General features: G+C 37.9%; 1 protein-coding gene across 1 annotated transcript; it reads left to right on the forward strand.

Annotated features, from left to right (window-relative positions):
• Positions 1-8,118: 8,118 nt before the first annotated feature.
• LOC131920951 (olfactory receptor 5AN1-like) lies at positions 8,119-9,057 on the forward strand. The gene has a single exon (XM_059275859.1). The coding sequence runs from the start codon at positions 8,119-8,121 to the stop codon at positions 9,055-9,057; it is 939 nt and encodes a 312-aa protein (XP_059131842.1).
• The last annotated feature ends 6,143 nt before the right edge of the window (positions 9,058-15,200 follow it).

The following is a 15,200-nucleotide window of genomic DNA, read 5'->3' on the forward strand; positions in this document are numbered from 1 at the left end:
TAGCACCATGGGCCTGAGTACAGGTGTCTGAAATTGTCTGCAGTTGGCTGTTGTGGGGGAGGAGGTCTTTTGCTCCACCCCTTGGTGTCTCTATAAATACCCTGGGGCAGAGACAGTCGGGCCCTTGGAATAGGTTCCAGGCCCTCTTGAGGCTATCCTTCATTTTCTATCTATTTATCTCCACAATCTAAATCCTTCTATCTAATATTTCCTGCTGCTCGCACTCAAGAAAACTCTGGGGAACTGTGGGGTTGGTGGGTAAATAAATGCCCCATAGATTAAAGGCTCCATTCTTGGGATTAAAGGCATGAGTCACCATGCCTGGCTATTTCCAGTGTGACCTTGAACTCACAGAGATCCAAGCCTCCAGAAGTCTAGGATTAAAGGTGTGAGTGCCACCATTTTCTAGCCTCTGTATGTAGTGGCTGTTCTGTTCTCTGACCCCAGATAAGTTTATTAGGGTGCACAATATTTGGGGGAACACAATACCACCACAACCATTTTGTTTAATTCCCTGAAAATAAGATAAAACTGTATGAAAGGTGGTAAGTGACTGTAGTTAGGTAAGTAGGGGATCAGATCCAGTATCTGAAGGATTCTTTTGAAGCATCATCAACCCAAAGAAAATAAAGAATCATTAGACAATTTAATTTACAACCATGTCTGTCTTGAAAAAATGTGCTCCTAAAGAAAGGGGAATGTGATGGTTCACTGCTCCTTGTCCCCAATCTCAATAGCACTTGCAGGGTTCATAAGTTGGTTCTGCCACATTTGCATCTGGCCTGCTCATGGCGTGTGACTTCGTATCTTCTTGCCCCATGACACCAATATATCTCTGTATTTATGGGAGCAGAAAGGCAGTTACAGAATTATCAGTCTATCTTCACTGTAGACGAATTCAACCTTGATTCTCAGCAGGTGTTAAAGGGTGTACCCTCAGAGTCTCAGAGAACTTCACAGAAGATAAAGCTGAAAAAAATACATGAACCAGATTAAGATGAGTAGAAGGGCTGAAAAAAGGTTACCTCCAGGGTATGACACAATCGTTGCAATCAAGGTCTCACAGAACTTGCAGTTGCCTGCACTGGGCATGCACAAGACTGAGCCTATCAATAGTCAATGATAGATGAAGGAGGGGTCTGGGAAGCCCTGCCCTCCCTGTGAAACTATTGATTACTGATAGATTGGGGGGGGGGAACAGTCATTATCTTCAGTTGTGTATCTAAGGGTGAATCCACCACACTCCAATGTACAGTTCCAAACCCATAGTCACACAAATGACCCTGGTCAAATCAGCTGGTCACAAAACAAGACAAAAAGACCTGAAGGTGGGGCATGGGTTTGTGGGGAGAAGGAGGGACTGATAGGGGTGGGGGAGAGATAAAAGAGGGCAGAAAGCAATCAGAATCTCTTACATACATGTATAAAATTGTCAATAAACAAATTCAATCAATAAAAAAGGTAAGAAAGGGTATCTACTCCTACATCCTCATTTGACAGGTGGTTCCTAACAGGATTTAGGATTTTTCAAGTATTGGATGAATAGCAGAGATGTACTAAGGCAGATTCAACCTGTTTTGTCATACAAAAAAAGTATTTTGCTAATTTTTCCTATTTCTAGGAGTTCAAATGTCTTCAAACTGGTCACAGCTTAATATAATATTAAGATGTTTTATACGACATAATAATTGGCTCATTTAAATAGTGTTTGTTTTCAAAGACAGAATAATAACATTGACTCAAGAATATTTTTTGAAGTTGGTGATTTGAAGACATAAACAAATTCACCCTTGATGACTCAAGGTCGTGTATATGGCCAGCTATGTCACAAAAAGAAGAATGAAGAGTTCGTTTCTTTCCTGAAGAATAAAAGCATTTTCTTCTCTCATCTTTTCTCCATAGGTTTCTTTTCTCTAGATGATGTTCTCCAGTAGGTCCATGGAAGAAGATGGACACCATACCTCAGTGTAATACTGGTTTTCTTGTTGTTGTGACAACATACCTGACAAGAGCCACACATAGAAAGAAAGGGTTTTCTTTTTTATCAGTTTTTTCACCAAAAGGTGACAATAAACCTGCAGGAATAAGATACCCCCCAAAAGTGAGGTGTCACGGGGGAGAACTAAGGAGAAAATAAAGACAGATAGCTGTGATCAAGAGGTCTAATGAGCTGATGACTCATGTCAATAATTTTATGAGGATATACAGCATCTTATATACTGTTTTCAGGGTGGAAATTGGCCACAGTCAGCAGAAATCTAAGTCAAACAACGCTCGCTGGCAAAGAGAACACTGGATACCTCCGACACAGCTGTGTGAAAGACCCTAACCCTTTAGGCTTACACCCCCCAAGCCCCAGGAGAATAAGGAACTAAAAAGAAAATTAGTTCCAAGGGCAACCTGACTCAGCCATTATTCAACCACCCCTGCCACAATGTAACAATGTAAAGAGATCTCTGTTAAGAGATGCGCTCAATTGTGACTGGGATAATTGCAAGTGTTCCAGGAAGGACCACTGTGACCTTTGTGTAAACTCCACTCCCGCCCTGATACCCTCCTTGAGGTTTCAGGAAGAATGTACATGCGGACGTGACTGTACCCACTCTGTGATCAGACCATGATCTTGTGAAATTAGCCTCTAGACATAAATCAATCGAAACGAAATTGTATGGGAATTGTAATCTTACGGCTTTTGTGGGGTTTTCCTTTAAAAGTACCCATGTGATTGCAATAGGCACGACTCCTGCTCTCTGGAGCTGAGTTAGCCCATCTGTACAGTTGCTTCAATAAACCTCGTGCTGTTGCATCAACTGGACCAGAGTCTGGGTTCTTGGGGCACCCACTTGAGACCCTAGATTTTGGGGTCTATCACTGTGTGGTAGTATTGTGTTCCCCAAAATATTGTGCATGCTAATAAACTTATCTGGGGTCACAGAACAGAGCAGCCACAATATTAAACATAGAGGATAGGCAATGGTAGCGCACACCTTTAATCCTAGCATTCCAGAGGCAGAAATCCAACTGTTCAAGGATATAGCCAAGCATGGTGACTCATGCCTTTAATCCCAGAAAGCGAGCCTTTAATCCCAGGGACTGATGGTAGAAAGAAAAGATATATAAGGCATGAAGACCAGAAACTAGAAGCATTTAGCTGGTTAAGCTTTTAGGTTTTGAGCAGCACAGTTCAGCTGAGAGCCATTCGGATATGAGGACACAGAGGCTTCCAGTCTGAGGAAACAAGATCAGCTGAGAAGATGGCCAGGTGAGGTTAGCTGTGGCTTGTTCTGTCTCTCTGATTTTCCAGTGTTCACCCCAATACTTGGCTCCGGATTTGTTTTATTAATAAAGACTCTTTAAGATTCATGCTACACAGCTGCCTGAAGACTAATAACCACAAGCCCATTAAGGGTGAAAGTTGGGTACCCAGGAACGAAAATCTTAACATCTTCTAGGCCCTGGCCCTAGCCCCAACCAGACCTTGCCAAGTCTAATGCTGAACAATGACACAGAATTAGCATTTTCTTTGTCCTTACATTTAGGCCTCTAAAAACATCTTGGATCTGTCTGGCTCCCAACATAGTTGATATTATTATGTTACATTCAGTACTGACCTGCCAGACAACATGTGCCCACTACTACAGTAATGGCATGACTATTATGAGAGTAACCAGCCTCTTTCTGATTGGAAAGCAGGCCTGTTCCACGTAAGGAAATTCATGCCTAGAAGTATAAAACTGAACAAAATCCCACAGCTAGGGATGTCATAGGCTCTAGAAGGGAACCTATTATTATTTTTCTAAATGGTCATGTTGTCAAATTACCATACAAATATTCGTGTTTGTTATCAGAGGTCTGGTCTACAGCCTTGGATAGAGGAGATTACTTTTGCAGCAGCATGGGCTAAAGCAGTGACTGGTCCAAGTAATAAGTGCCTGTGAGTGCTCAGCCTTATAAGGACCATCTATAACAACTCCCTAAGGCTCAGAGACCATTGTAAAAGAGGGAGCAAAAGAATGTAAGAGCTAGAGCGTGGGGAGGAGTGCTATGAAATTGTGTCTCCTGGAATTGACATGGCCATTGTCCTCGTGAACTAACAGCAGTTGTGGTTAACTACAGAAGACCTATACAAGATCAAGCTAGTAAGAGTTCCATCATGGATAGAGGAGGAGCTCATGAGGCAATGGCCTTGCTGAGGAGCTATTGGGGACTGATGGTGGTTGTCAGCCTCTGGTATTCTATATGTATGTATATAGAATACATGAATAAAATTCTTAAAGAAAATATAAAAGTTAAATGTTGTATTGTAGCTTTTGTTGGATTTATTCAATATCAGGAATTTGTTATTGCCATAAGAAGAAATTGGCTACCCTGTGAGATGGTGGCTGTCCTAATTTGCTTTACTATATTAGCCATTTTGCTACTGTGTGTAACTCATAGTACACTAACTTTACAGTTAAAAATAGGCAACAAGCTTTGTAAAAAAGAGAAGCTGTTCAGTTTAAATAGCTGAATCATCTTAATCCTTATCAGGGACATAGAAGTACTCACCCAACAAGAATTAGATTATTAACATACTGCATCCATTCACTCCTTTTTCCCTACAATTAAGTGTGGCTAAAGCAGATAAAGTGAGAATGCCTGTATCATCAATAACTAAGATAATGATGAACACTCAGTTATACCCAAAATCTCCTCCAAGTAAAACAACTAAGACTGGAGAATTGACCTAGAGTTTTACATGCAGATTTCCACATGGCCTCACCCCTAGATGAAGAGGTAGATGTTTATAATGAAGGATTCTTTTCATGAAGAACTAGAGTTGCAGAATAATATATTAGAAAAGAGTTGAAAGTCAAAGCAAAATGTATAATTTATGTGCTACATGAAACATGATGAATACTACACACTGCTTACCAAGCTTTAGTCTCTCTATTGAGAGCTCTCTGTGAACCAGTAACTACTGTTAACTCCATTTAGTGGGTGACAGTAGTGAGGCCTGAAGAGGCTAACAAAGTCACACAAGCTATAAGTGACAAAGCCAGAATTCTGAGTTCTGTGACAGCAACATTCAAAGTCATGACCATATTAAGTCACTAGTGTTTTGAAGGAGATCTAGTGCATGTTTTAGTCTGTTATTTCTTCTCATGTGCATAGGAAATAATATCATTGTTAGGATGGTTGATTTAGGTTAGGTGTTCATGTAAATAAATGTTTGTACACCTTTAAAAATGTGTTGTGAACAAGGTGGTGTATGCAGCTACAACCAATTGTTTAAAGCTATGTGACTAGCCACTTGTGCCTCCATGGGCTGTTGGAGCCCATCTAGGTTTCCTGGTGGCTTTATCCAGCAGGTCTGCATAAAGAGGATGATACACTTGACTGTATCTCGCAAGGGGGAGGTCTTTGCTCCTCCCCTTGGCATTGTCATAAATAGCCCTTTGGAATAAAGTTCATGACTGGTGGATTCAGACCCAGGCCCTCCTGAGGCTATCCTGTGTTTTCTATCTTTCCTCTCATCATCTAAGAATCTCCTTCTAGCTAATATTTCTCATTTCTCCCTGCTCAAGAGTACCCTGGAAGAATAAGAGGGAGCTGGTCTTCAATGGGCCAATCTTTAATCTCTCTGATCTCATTATTGTAATCTAAAAGTTAAGAGTTTGGGGGACTAGAAAATTTCCTATGTCCTTTTCTAGCACAAATAACTCTAAGGTTGGTAGAGTAACAACCCTTAGATTATTACTGGACTAGAGGAGACTGGGGAATTGATACACAAGGCAAAGTGGGCCTGAAATCATTAGGGAAATCTCCCGGTAACCATTACACCAGAGAACAAGTGTCTATAGTGTGTTCCCTCTAATTGGCTTTTCTCCTTTAACCTTAGCTCTCAACAGGACTCCAGTGTTTCTGTCTCACTTGGTGTAAGTGGACAGCTAAGCTCATGACCAAAACCATCTACTTAGGAGAGCAATCACGCTCAACTGGAAAATATATTGCAAGATAAATAGGCAGTTTGAACCTTTCAGAAGAACCACATCTTCTTCCAGTATTAGAGTCAGGACTAAAAGTCAAGACTTGGAAGGTGAAATCTGTGCTATCTCAAAACCCACGCAGTTTTTACAGTGGAACTTATGTGGGACTAGGTTTTTAGAAATTAACTTCACCCATCCATTCCCCCTCACCTCTCCATCACTTCCTTACACTGAATGTCATTTTCTCTTCCCTTACTCAATTTTCTAATCTTCAGTGAAGAGAATTATCTCAAACATAAATCTGGGGTGTGAGACGGGTGCTGAATTCTAAAATATCTGACTGTAAAATCTATTACTTTCTGTTTGTTCACTTGTGTTATGAGGATGGGGGGGGGGTCATCTAACCACAAATGAAACAGTGAATGTCAATCATGGTGTAAGGCATTCATAGAGAGCTGAGCCGAAACAAAATTACTACGTGTCAGGAAAGTTGACTGAGATCAAAACATGCTTGTCTATGTTTCCCCGTTTCTTTATCATCAGGATACTTATATTTCATTTTTCTTCTTCAGAATTCTGCTTTTAAAACAACAACTTGGTCTCTGTTGAAATACATGGCTTGATTATAATTTTTGGGTAGCTAAACACAAAGTAAGTGTTAATGATATGACACAGCATTCGTGTAACTTCTTTTGCACTTTTGAAAGGCTTCAAACAACTTGATTTTCTCCTTCATTGTCCTGGCAGTCTGGAATCAACAGGATGGCAAAGCAGGTATTGGAATGCGTACAATAGGTGCAGAAGAATTTCAGCCTTCTGGCTTCTTAACTTGAATCATTTGTTTTTCAGCAACATTCTCAGCCTCACCTGGTTTTCTGCCTCACAAGCCTCAAACTGATCACATTTTTATCAGGTCATCATTGGGAAACATGTTGATTAGCTCTGTGTACCTAGTTAAGTCTCCATTCAAGATTTGCATCCATCAGCTTTCCTTCTCTAGCTGTCCAGAAAGATAATGGATGCAGAGAACATATCCATCAAAAAAAGTGAGTATATTCAGAATTCCCCTTTGCCAAATTGTACAGTATTAAGAAAAATCTTACTGGGAATAAAAATAAGAATCCACATCTCCCCAGTCTCTTCTGGAAATGGTGGGCTACACAGAATTCACTGAAGCTTGGCTGCCCATGTTACCAGAGTGCAATTTAAGAAAATAATGAAATCTATTGCAGTTGATGGGTCAAGAGTTTCCCTGAACATACCCCTGTAGGTCTGTGTTTCAGGGATGCTCATAAACCTCCAGTAAAACCAGGGTTCAAAGGTACTGGTGCTCAATTTGTTAGGAAAGGGGTAACTTTAGTTTTCTTAAACAGTTTAGACAAATTCATAGTGAAAGGGAGCATCAAACCTAACCCTCTTATTTGGACCTTTAACTATATTCCTGCTATGTGGTTGTTCAAGAAACAAAACACCCTAAAATTGAAATAATTCTCCCTTAGTGCCAAGAGTGAACTACCACTTCCAGATTGGGTGTTTCATAGGAGGGCTTCCCCAAGATTTACTCCATAATTTTATCGGCAACATATGCATAATGATATTACAATTATAATTATATTATACTCCAGGATACTTTCAAAATGTTGTATTAAACATATTAGCAAATACTTTGAGAAACTCTTATAAATAGGGTAACTTTTCCTAAAGGAAAAAAGTAACAAATATTTCTAAAGTCATAATCTGGGATATAAAATTATTTCAGATTTATTCTGAAATAATGCCACCTACACTGTCATGGGTATGATGCAGCAGTTACACCAAGAAATATCAGTGGACCGCTAAAACCATTTTATTTCAATCAATGGCATCTGCCTTCTTTTTCGTAATCTCAGCATATTCATGCTCTAATACATATTTCCAGTCCATCTTTTATATATCTTTTTAAAAATCCTCATGACATTACATGAATCAGTTAGATCAGAGAAATGCATTAACAGAGAAGACACATTGGGGCTTTTTCTGCAGAAGGATAGTGAAGCGTTTCTCCTCCTTCAAACTCACTGACTGACGCAAGAGACAGAAAATGCTACTATTTCACTTGAGCCAACGATGTGTTCTTTTTGTCCTCTCTGATTCTAGGATCACAGAAGCAATGATTGAAGGAAAAAATATTACTGAGATCACCCAGTTCATCCTCCTGGGATTCTCAGATTTCCCCCGAGTCATAGCACTGCTCTTTGTTATATTCCTCACCCTTTACATTATAACACTGACCTGGAACCTGTTGCTTCTTGTTTTAATAAGGATGGATTCCCACCTCCACACTCCCATGTATTTCTTCCTCAGTAATCTGTCCTTTATAGACCTCTGCTATATCACCTCAACAGTCCCCAAGATGCTTTCCAACTTCTTCCAGGAAAAACAAACTATCAGCCTTGTGGGTTGCATAGTTCAATACTTCATCTTTTCCACTATGGGGCTGAGTGAATCTTGCCTCATGACAGCCATGGCCTATGATAGGTATGCTGCCATTTGTAACCCACTGCTCTATTCATCAGTCATGTCACCCACCCTCTGTGCTCACATGGTGTTGGGAAGCTATACAGCAGGACTCATAGGTTCTTTATCTCAGATATGTGCCTTGCTGCAACTCCACTTCTGTGGACCTAATGTCATCAGACATTTCTTCTGTGACATGCCTCAGCTGTTAAATCTATCCTGCACTGACACTTTCTTTGCACAGGTCCTGCTTGCCATATTAACAATGCTGTTTGGGCTTACAAATGCCTTAGCCATCATGATATCCTATGGCTATATTGTCTTGTCAATCATGAAGATCACTTCAGCTAAAGGCAGGTCTAAGGCATTTAACACCTGTGCTTCTCACCTGACAGCTGTTTCCCTCTTCTACACCTCCAGTGTCTTTGTCTATTTGAGTTCCAGCTCTGGTGGCTCCTCCAGCTTTGACAGATTTGCATCTGTCTTCTATACTGTGATGATTCCCATGTTGAACCCTTTGGTTTATAGTTTGAGGAACAATGAAATCAGAGGTGCTGTAAAGAGGTTACAGAGGAAGATGAGATGTTTCTAACAAAACATTCTGAGAGTTCTCACTGATCTGCCCTACAAAATACCTACTTCCGTTGAAGAAAGGCTCAACTTGATATAGATTATATAGCAATATGGATCACTACTGATTCAATGTTTCTGAAATGTTATTCTTATAAGTCCTGGAGGTTTATCATTTTCATTTTACATCAGAAATAGTCTCATCTTATGTTGTTTATCCAAAGTATTTATGAAACATCCAAATTTATAACTGTTTGCTGCTGCAATTGAAGACTTTTCAGCCCTGGGCCCCATCCTTACAGAAGATGCCTGGTGAGGCTTCCTGGGTCCAGAACCCTTGTCCCACAAATGGCCCAGTGTAGCCTAATAAAGACCTGGTGGGTTGTTCTTTGTTTTTAATCAGGAAACCTACTGTTTGAAGGAATAAAAGTAGCAGTGGCTTGGCTATACCTCCTAGAAACAATTACTTCTGATAGTTACATTGTTTCTAAGATGAATCAATGCTAATCATCTATTAAGTTTTGGGTCATATTCTTGTCTCCACCAGCTACTAGCTAAGTGAAGAAGACATGGTCTAACTCTTCAGTAGTGATGAACAATATAGTTTGTTCAGAGCTATGTAATATGAGTGTAGTTATTTCATTCTTGAAACCAGAGTCCAGATGAGATTTCATATTTAAATTCCAAATGACCAATAGCATAAAACATGACTATTTGGTTAACATAGACAATGATATCTTACTATCAAATTGCTTCTGATATTTCAAGTATCTGTTCTATTTCTTATGCAATACACATATGATTTCACTGTACTAAGTTACTGAATATTCAATTTTCTAAAGACTAATAGCAAATATTGAAAACATATACAGGCATCCAAAATTAAAAGAACAATATAGGTATAATCAAGAAACTACTAAGTGTCTATCAAGGGTCCTGAACCCCGAACAGAAGTGTCTGAGAGGAACTTGGATGGCCTGTTGTATAGAGAGCATGGTTACTTCTCTATATTTGGGCTGGAAAAACATTTGTGATTAAAAGACAATGGCATTAGCTTGTTCCATATTTACTGCTTTCTTCAAGTTTCTTTGTCATTTAAGATTATACTTGACAAATGCTCAAAACCATTTTTAAATATGATGGTTTTTGCTGGTGAAAGAGGAGCAGAGGTGATGTGAATATTTGCAGGAGGAAGTCTGAAGAGGTAGATCACACTTAGCCCAGAATGCTTTCTCACTTTACCACCTGGAGCCAATGTGGCAGACAGTGATTGCTCTATCAGTAGAGATATGGGAGATGGATCAAGTTGCCTAACTTTGGCTGACCTTGGGGGATTATGGGATAGTAAAAAAAATAAAGGTTGATTATTAAGTTATTGAGTTTTGGGTTGTTTGTTCAGTAGAACCAAACCTCATGACTATAACATTTGACTTAGTATGATCATAAACTCCAGATACCCAGTAACCCAAAAATTTCTAGTCACTCATAGTATTTCATACAATTTGTTTTATCCTCTAGCTTAGTTTTCTAATTACTCTAAGCCTGATTTTATCAAAGAATGTAAGATAAATAGATTCCAAATAAATAAACTGAGAAATATCTCCAATAACACTGATTATCTGGACTATAGTAATGACCCATAAAGGAGTCTCACTTGAAATCATTCAAATTATTGAATTCAAAAGATATTTACTACATAAATTTTATTACAAAAAAAGATTATAGAAAAGTATTTTGCCATAAATTTAGTAATACATATTTTCTTTCTTCTGAAGCTAAAGATGAAACAAGTATGGATATTTACAAAAAAAAATACTGAGGTATGCTGTGGGATATTCCTTTACACTGTATGAATATATGTCTCTATGATTGATTTAATAAAGAAGCTGTCTGGCCAATAGCTGGTCAGAAAGAGATTGGGCAGGAGAGCCAGACTAGGAGAATGCTGAGAGGAAGAAGGGCAGAGTCTGGACTCACCAACTAGATGAGGAAGGAGCAGGAGATGATCGTGCTGTGTTGAAAGAAGGCACTGCCATGTTGCAGAGCATAAATAAGAAATATGGGTTAATTTAAAATGTAAGAGTTAGCTAGTAACAAGCATGAGCTATCAGCTAAGAGTTTATAATTAATATTAAAACTCTGTGTCAGCTATTTGAGAGCTGCTGGTGAGAGAGAAACTTCTGCCTACAAATGAAGCCCAATGTCCAGGTCCATGTATATCCACATAAATCCTGAGAAAGCTTTAGAAAGGTTCTAAGGGCACAGAAACAGAGACTAACACAGCTTCCTAGTGTCACAGTCTTATGCCAGTAACAGTCCAGAGATGCATCTCCCAATAGCTGCCTGCAAGATGGAGCCATCCACAAATCATCATGAGCTAAACAGGGTAGTGAGTTCCCACAGTCTCTCACATGGGCTGCAGTACAGAGAGGCTTCTCCCAGCCTCTGCCTGCAGGCTTAAGCTGCCATGGCAAGATCCACCAGCATACTGCATGGTGGGTTTGGAGTTTTGCTCATGCTGACAGAAATGGGTTACAGATACACAGTAAATACACAGATGGGAAGAAAAGCTCTAAGTGGGTTACAGTGTGTTTTTAAAAATTTACAAAGGCTTGGGAGAAAGAGTATATACAGTCTTAGACTAAAAATAGAGTTTTAAAATAATAAAGTTCTTAAAAAGGAAGTAAAGTAATTTTAAAAAGCCATGTAATGATGGAAAAACACAAAGAATCTGGATACTGTATGTTATTGTGTTGTCTTTGAATTTTTTTGACTGCTGAGGAAGGAGAGATGGCTACTAAGAGACAATGTATTGAAGCTGCTAGATTAAATCAACCTATATATTTTAAAAATATCTTGACTTCAAAATTGAAGTCAAAAGGTATGTTGCTTTGGCGGTGAGATTATGCTTTTGTTTCCATGGGAAATGAGAAGCTGTGGATTCATTCCAGGTTGAAGAAAATCAGATTTGATCACTGAAGACCCCCTGAAAACTCTGGCTACAAACACAGAGAAATAAACCCAAAAGAATTACAAGACACATGATCCAGCATTCAAAACAGCTTCAAGGGTGCTGGCTGAGATGGTCCAACCTCACAGAATACTTCATCTGTGACTTCATTATTATCCCAATTTTCTCCAAGTCCCCCCAAAAATAACAGCTCCCACAAACAAACAACAGGAAGTAGTCTAGAGAGTGATGTCCACATTCTCAAAAGATTGCTTATGGATGTTTGTCATCATTTAAGTAGGGCTGGTTACAAATATTATTGGTCATAGTCAGGAAAAAGCTAAACAAAGAAGTTAAATTCAAAGATCTCTTTGTAAAGAAAAAAAGGGGAATAAAATATAGAAATGATAGGATAAAAGGATAGATTATTGAATCTACTTTAATCCAAAAAACAACTATTAATTTCAAAATATTTTACATTAGTAAGGATTTTGGTTTATTGATACAAATTTAAAGTTAATTTTGTTATACTGTATGTATGTTTCTACTCTTGTTTAGGATATTGTATTTACGCAGCTCATTTAAAAATGTATGGTATAATTTAAAAATATAGATTAATAGACATCTGTAATAGTCAAACCTATACTCATATTATGGCCTGTGTTGTTTACTTAACAGGTATGAGGCCTTAGGTTCAATCCCCAGAGAAAAGAGTAATACTTTGTGTCTAAGTTCATAGATTTAATTCAGGATTCTCTGTCCTGTTCAGTTACCCTACATGCTGTTTTTTATTTGTTTTTTGTTTTGTTTTGTTTTAATAAAAGAAATTTATTTTCCCTCATGTATGTACCTTCTTGTCTGTTTGTTCACCAAATGTAGTGCAATGCTCCAGGAGGATTGGAGGACATCAGATGCCCTGAAACTGAGGGTTACGGGTGGTTGTAAGTTGCTTCCTGTGAGTGCCCACAGGAACATAGGTCCTCTACAAGAGTAGTAAGCACTTTTAACAGCTAAGCCATAAGCCATATTGTCAGCTTCTTTTATATTGGTTTTTATACAAGTACCATGCTCTTACTATAGTTTTATAGTACATTTTAAGTCAATTATCTTGATACCTATCTCCTTTTACTTAATATTGCTTTAGATTTTGTGATTTTGTATGAAATTTTTGATTTTTTTTTTATTTTGTGAAAAATGTCATTAGTGTTTTGAGTCACATATTGGTTAGATTACTTGATCTTTTTAGAAATATTGGTTCTTAAAGTTCATAAATGTGGACTGTCTTTCTGCTTATCTGTGTCATCTTCACTTTCTCCATCATCAATGTTTGATAGCCTTCATGTAAAGATCTGGCACTTACATGGTTAAATTCATTCCTAGATTTCATTTTGTTTCTGATATGTTCAGATATGTACCCCATGCTGGCCTTGAACTCATGATGTTCCTGCATTAACCTCCCAAGTGCAAGGATTACAAAAATGTACTACTATATCCAGTGCTTCCTAGGTATTTTATTTTGTGTGTCAATGATTATCATTATGGATTGCTCTCTTGATTTCTTTTTCATAGAGCTCACTATTTGGCTATAGGAATATGTTGAATTCGTTTGTCAGATCTACGAGTCTGAGTTGGCATCTTTAGAGTTTTAAAATGTGAAATCATGTCACTTGTAAATAGGGACAATTTCTTCTTCCTAATTTGATTGCTTTCTAATTATGCTCATTCCTAATTGCTCTGTCTAGGCTTTCTAATGCTATGTTTAATAGATTGTGGGTCCTTTGCCTGACTCTGTTGAGTGTGATGATAGAAGTGGCTATGTCATATATAGACTTCACTTTTGGGGTAAGGTCTATACCTAACTAAAAATAATTATAAAGAGATATTGAATTTGTCAAATACTTTCTCTGTAACTATCCAAATGTTTATATACTTTCTCTCCTTCATTCTGTAAATGTAGTGTACAGTTTATTTGTATGCAGTTAACCATCGTTGTGCCTGTACTTGAATCCAACTACATCACGATGGCTGATATTTTGATATATTATTGAATTTGGTTTGCTAGTATAGTTACATCTATGTTCATCATGGGTAGTGATCTAAGGTTTTCTCACTTGTCATATCTTTGATGGGGTTATTAATACTGCCTTCATTGAACAGATTTTGATGCTCTCCTCTTGAATTTCTTGATTAGTTTGAGAATTTTGTGGCTAGTTCTTCACATGTTTTGTAGGGTTAAGAAGTAAATCAGTCAGGCTTTTCTTTGATGCATACTTTTCATTTCAATATCCTTACTTGTCATTTGTTCTTTTACATTTCTATTTCTTCAAAATTCAGTCTTAGTGGCTGTATTAGTCTGGAAACTATATCTTCTAGTTTATATTTCATCATTGTATTATTGTTTATATTCTTCTCTTATGATCATTGGCATGTTTGTAGTGTTATTTGTAGTGTCTCCTTTTTCATATCTGCTTTTATCTGTTTTTGTTCCCCTATAATAACTTATTAATCTTATCTTTTAAAAATCCAACTTAAATTGAATTTTTGTATTACTTTTATATAATTAGTTTATTTGCAAAAATGTGAAATATTAATAGAAAAAATTTAGTGATATATTGATATAGTTATGAATTCTGTGATTATATATACATTTTTCATGTGGTAAAAAAAATTCAAAGTTCTTTCTAGACTTATGAAATATATGTGTTATTTATTTAATCCCCATTTATACACCTTGTGTTTATTGTTTCCTTCAATAGTGGGTATAAGTTTGTTATTATTTTTGTAGCTCCTTAACACATGATAAAATGTTTATTTGATACTATTATTCTACTGCTACTATTAAAATGACTACTAATGACTTATTGCTATGCCCATGGATGGTAGCATGCCTCAACCTTTATCAGCAAAACTTCTCCTTGAAGTAAATGACAATTAATAAGACCCTCAACTAATCAACATGCAGAGAATAAGAGACTGTGGAGTCAGGGCATCGAGGGCCCAGGCTGGCTGGAAGACATCCACGGGCACACCTGGCACCATAAGGCACCAGGCAGGAGGGTCCCATTGTGATAAGCAAATATATGGTTGAGAAATAGGAGAGAAAGAGAAGTAGAATTGATTCATGTGCTGTGGAAAGAGGAGGAATGGAAGAAGTGAAGATAATGAGGAGTAGGCTGATGTGGGAGGCCTACTTGCTACCCAGGGCCATGGTGATA

This window comes from Peromyscus eremicus, chromosome 1 (assembly GCF_949786415.1).
Source record: "Peromyscus eremicus chromosome 1, PerEre_H2_v1, whole genome shotgun sequence".
In the NCBI taxonomy this organism is placed as follows: domain Eukaryota; kingdom Metazoa; phylum Chordata; class Mammalia; order Rodentia; family Cricetidae; genus Peromyscus; species Peromyscus eremicus.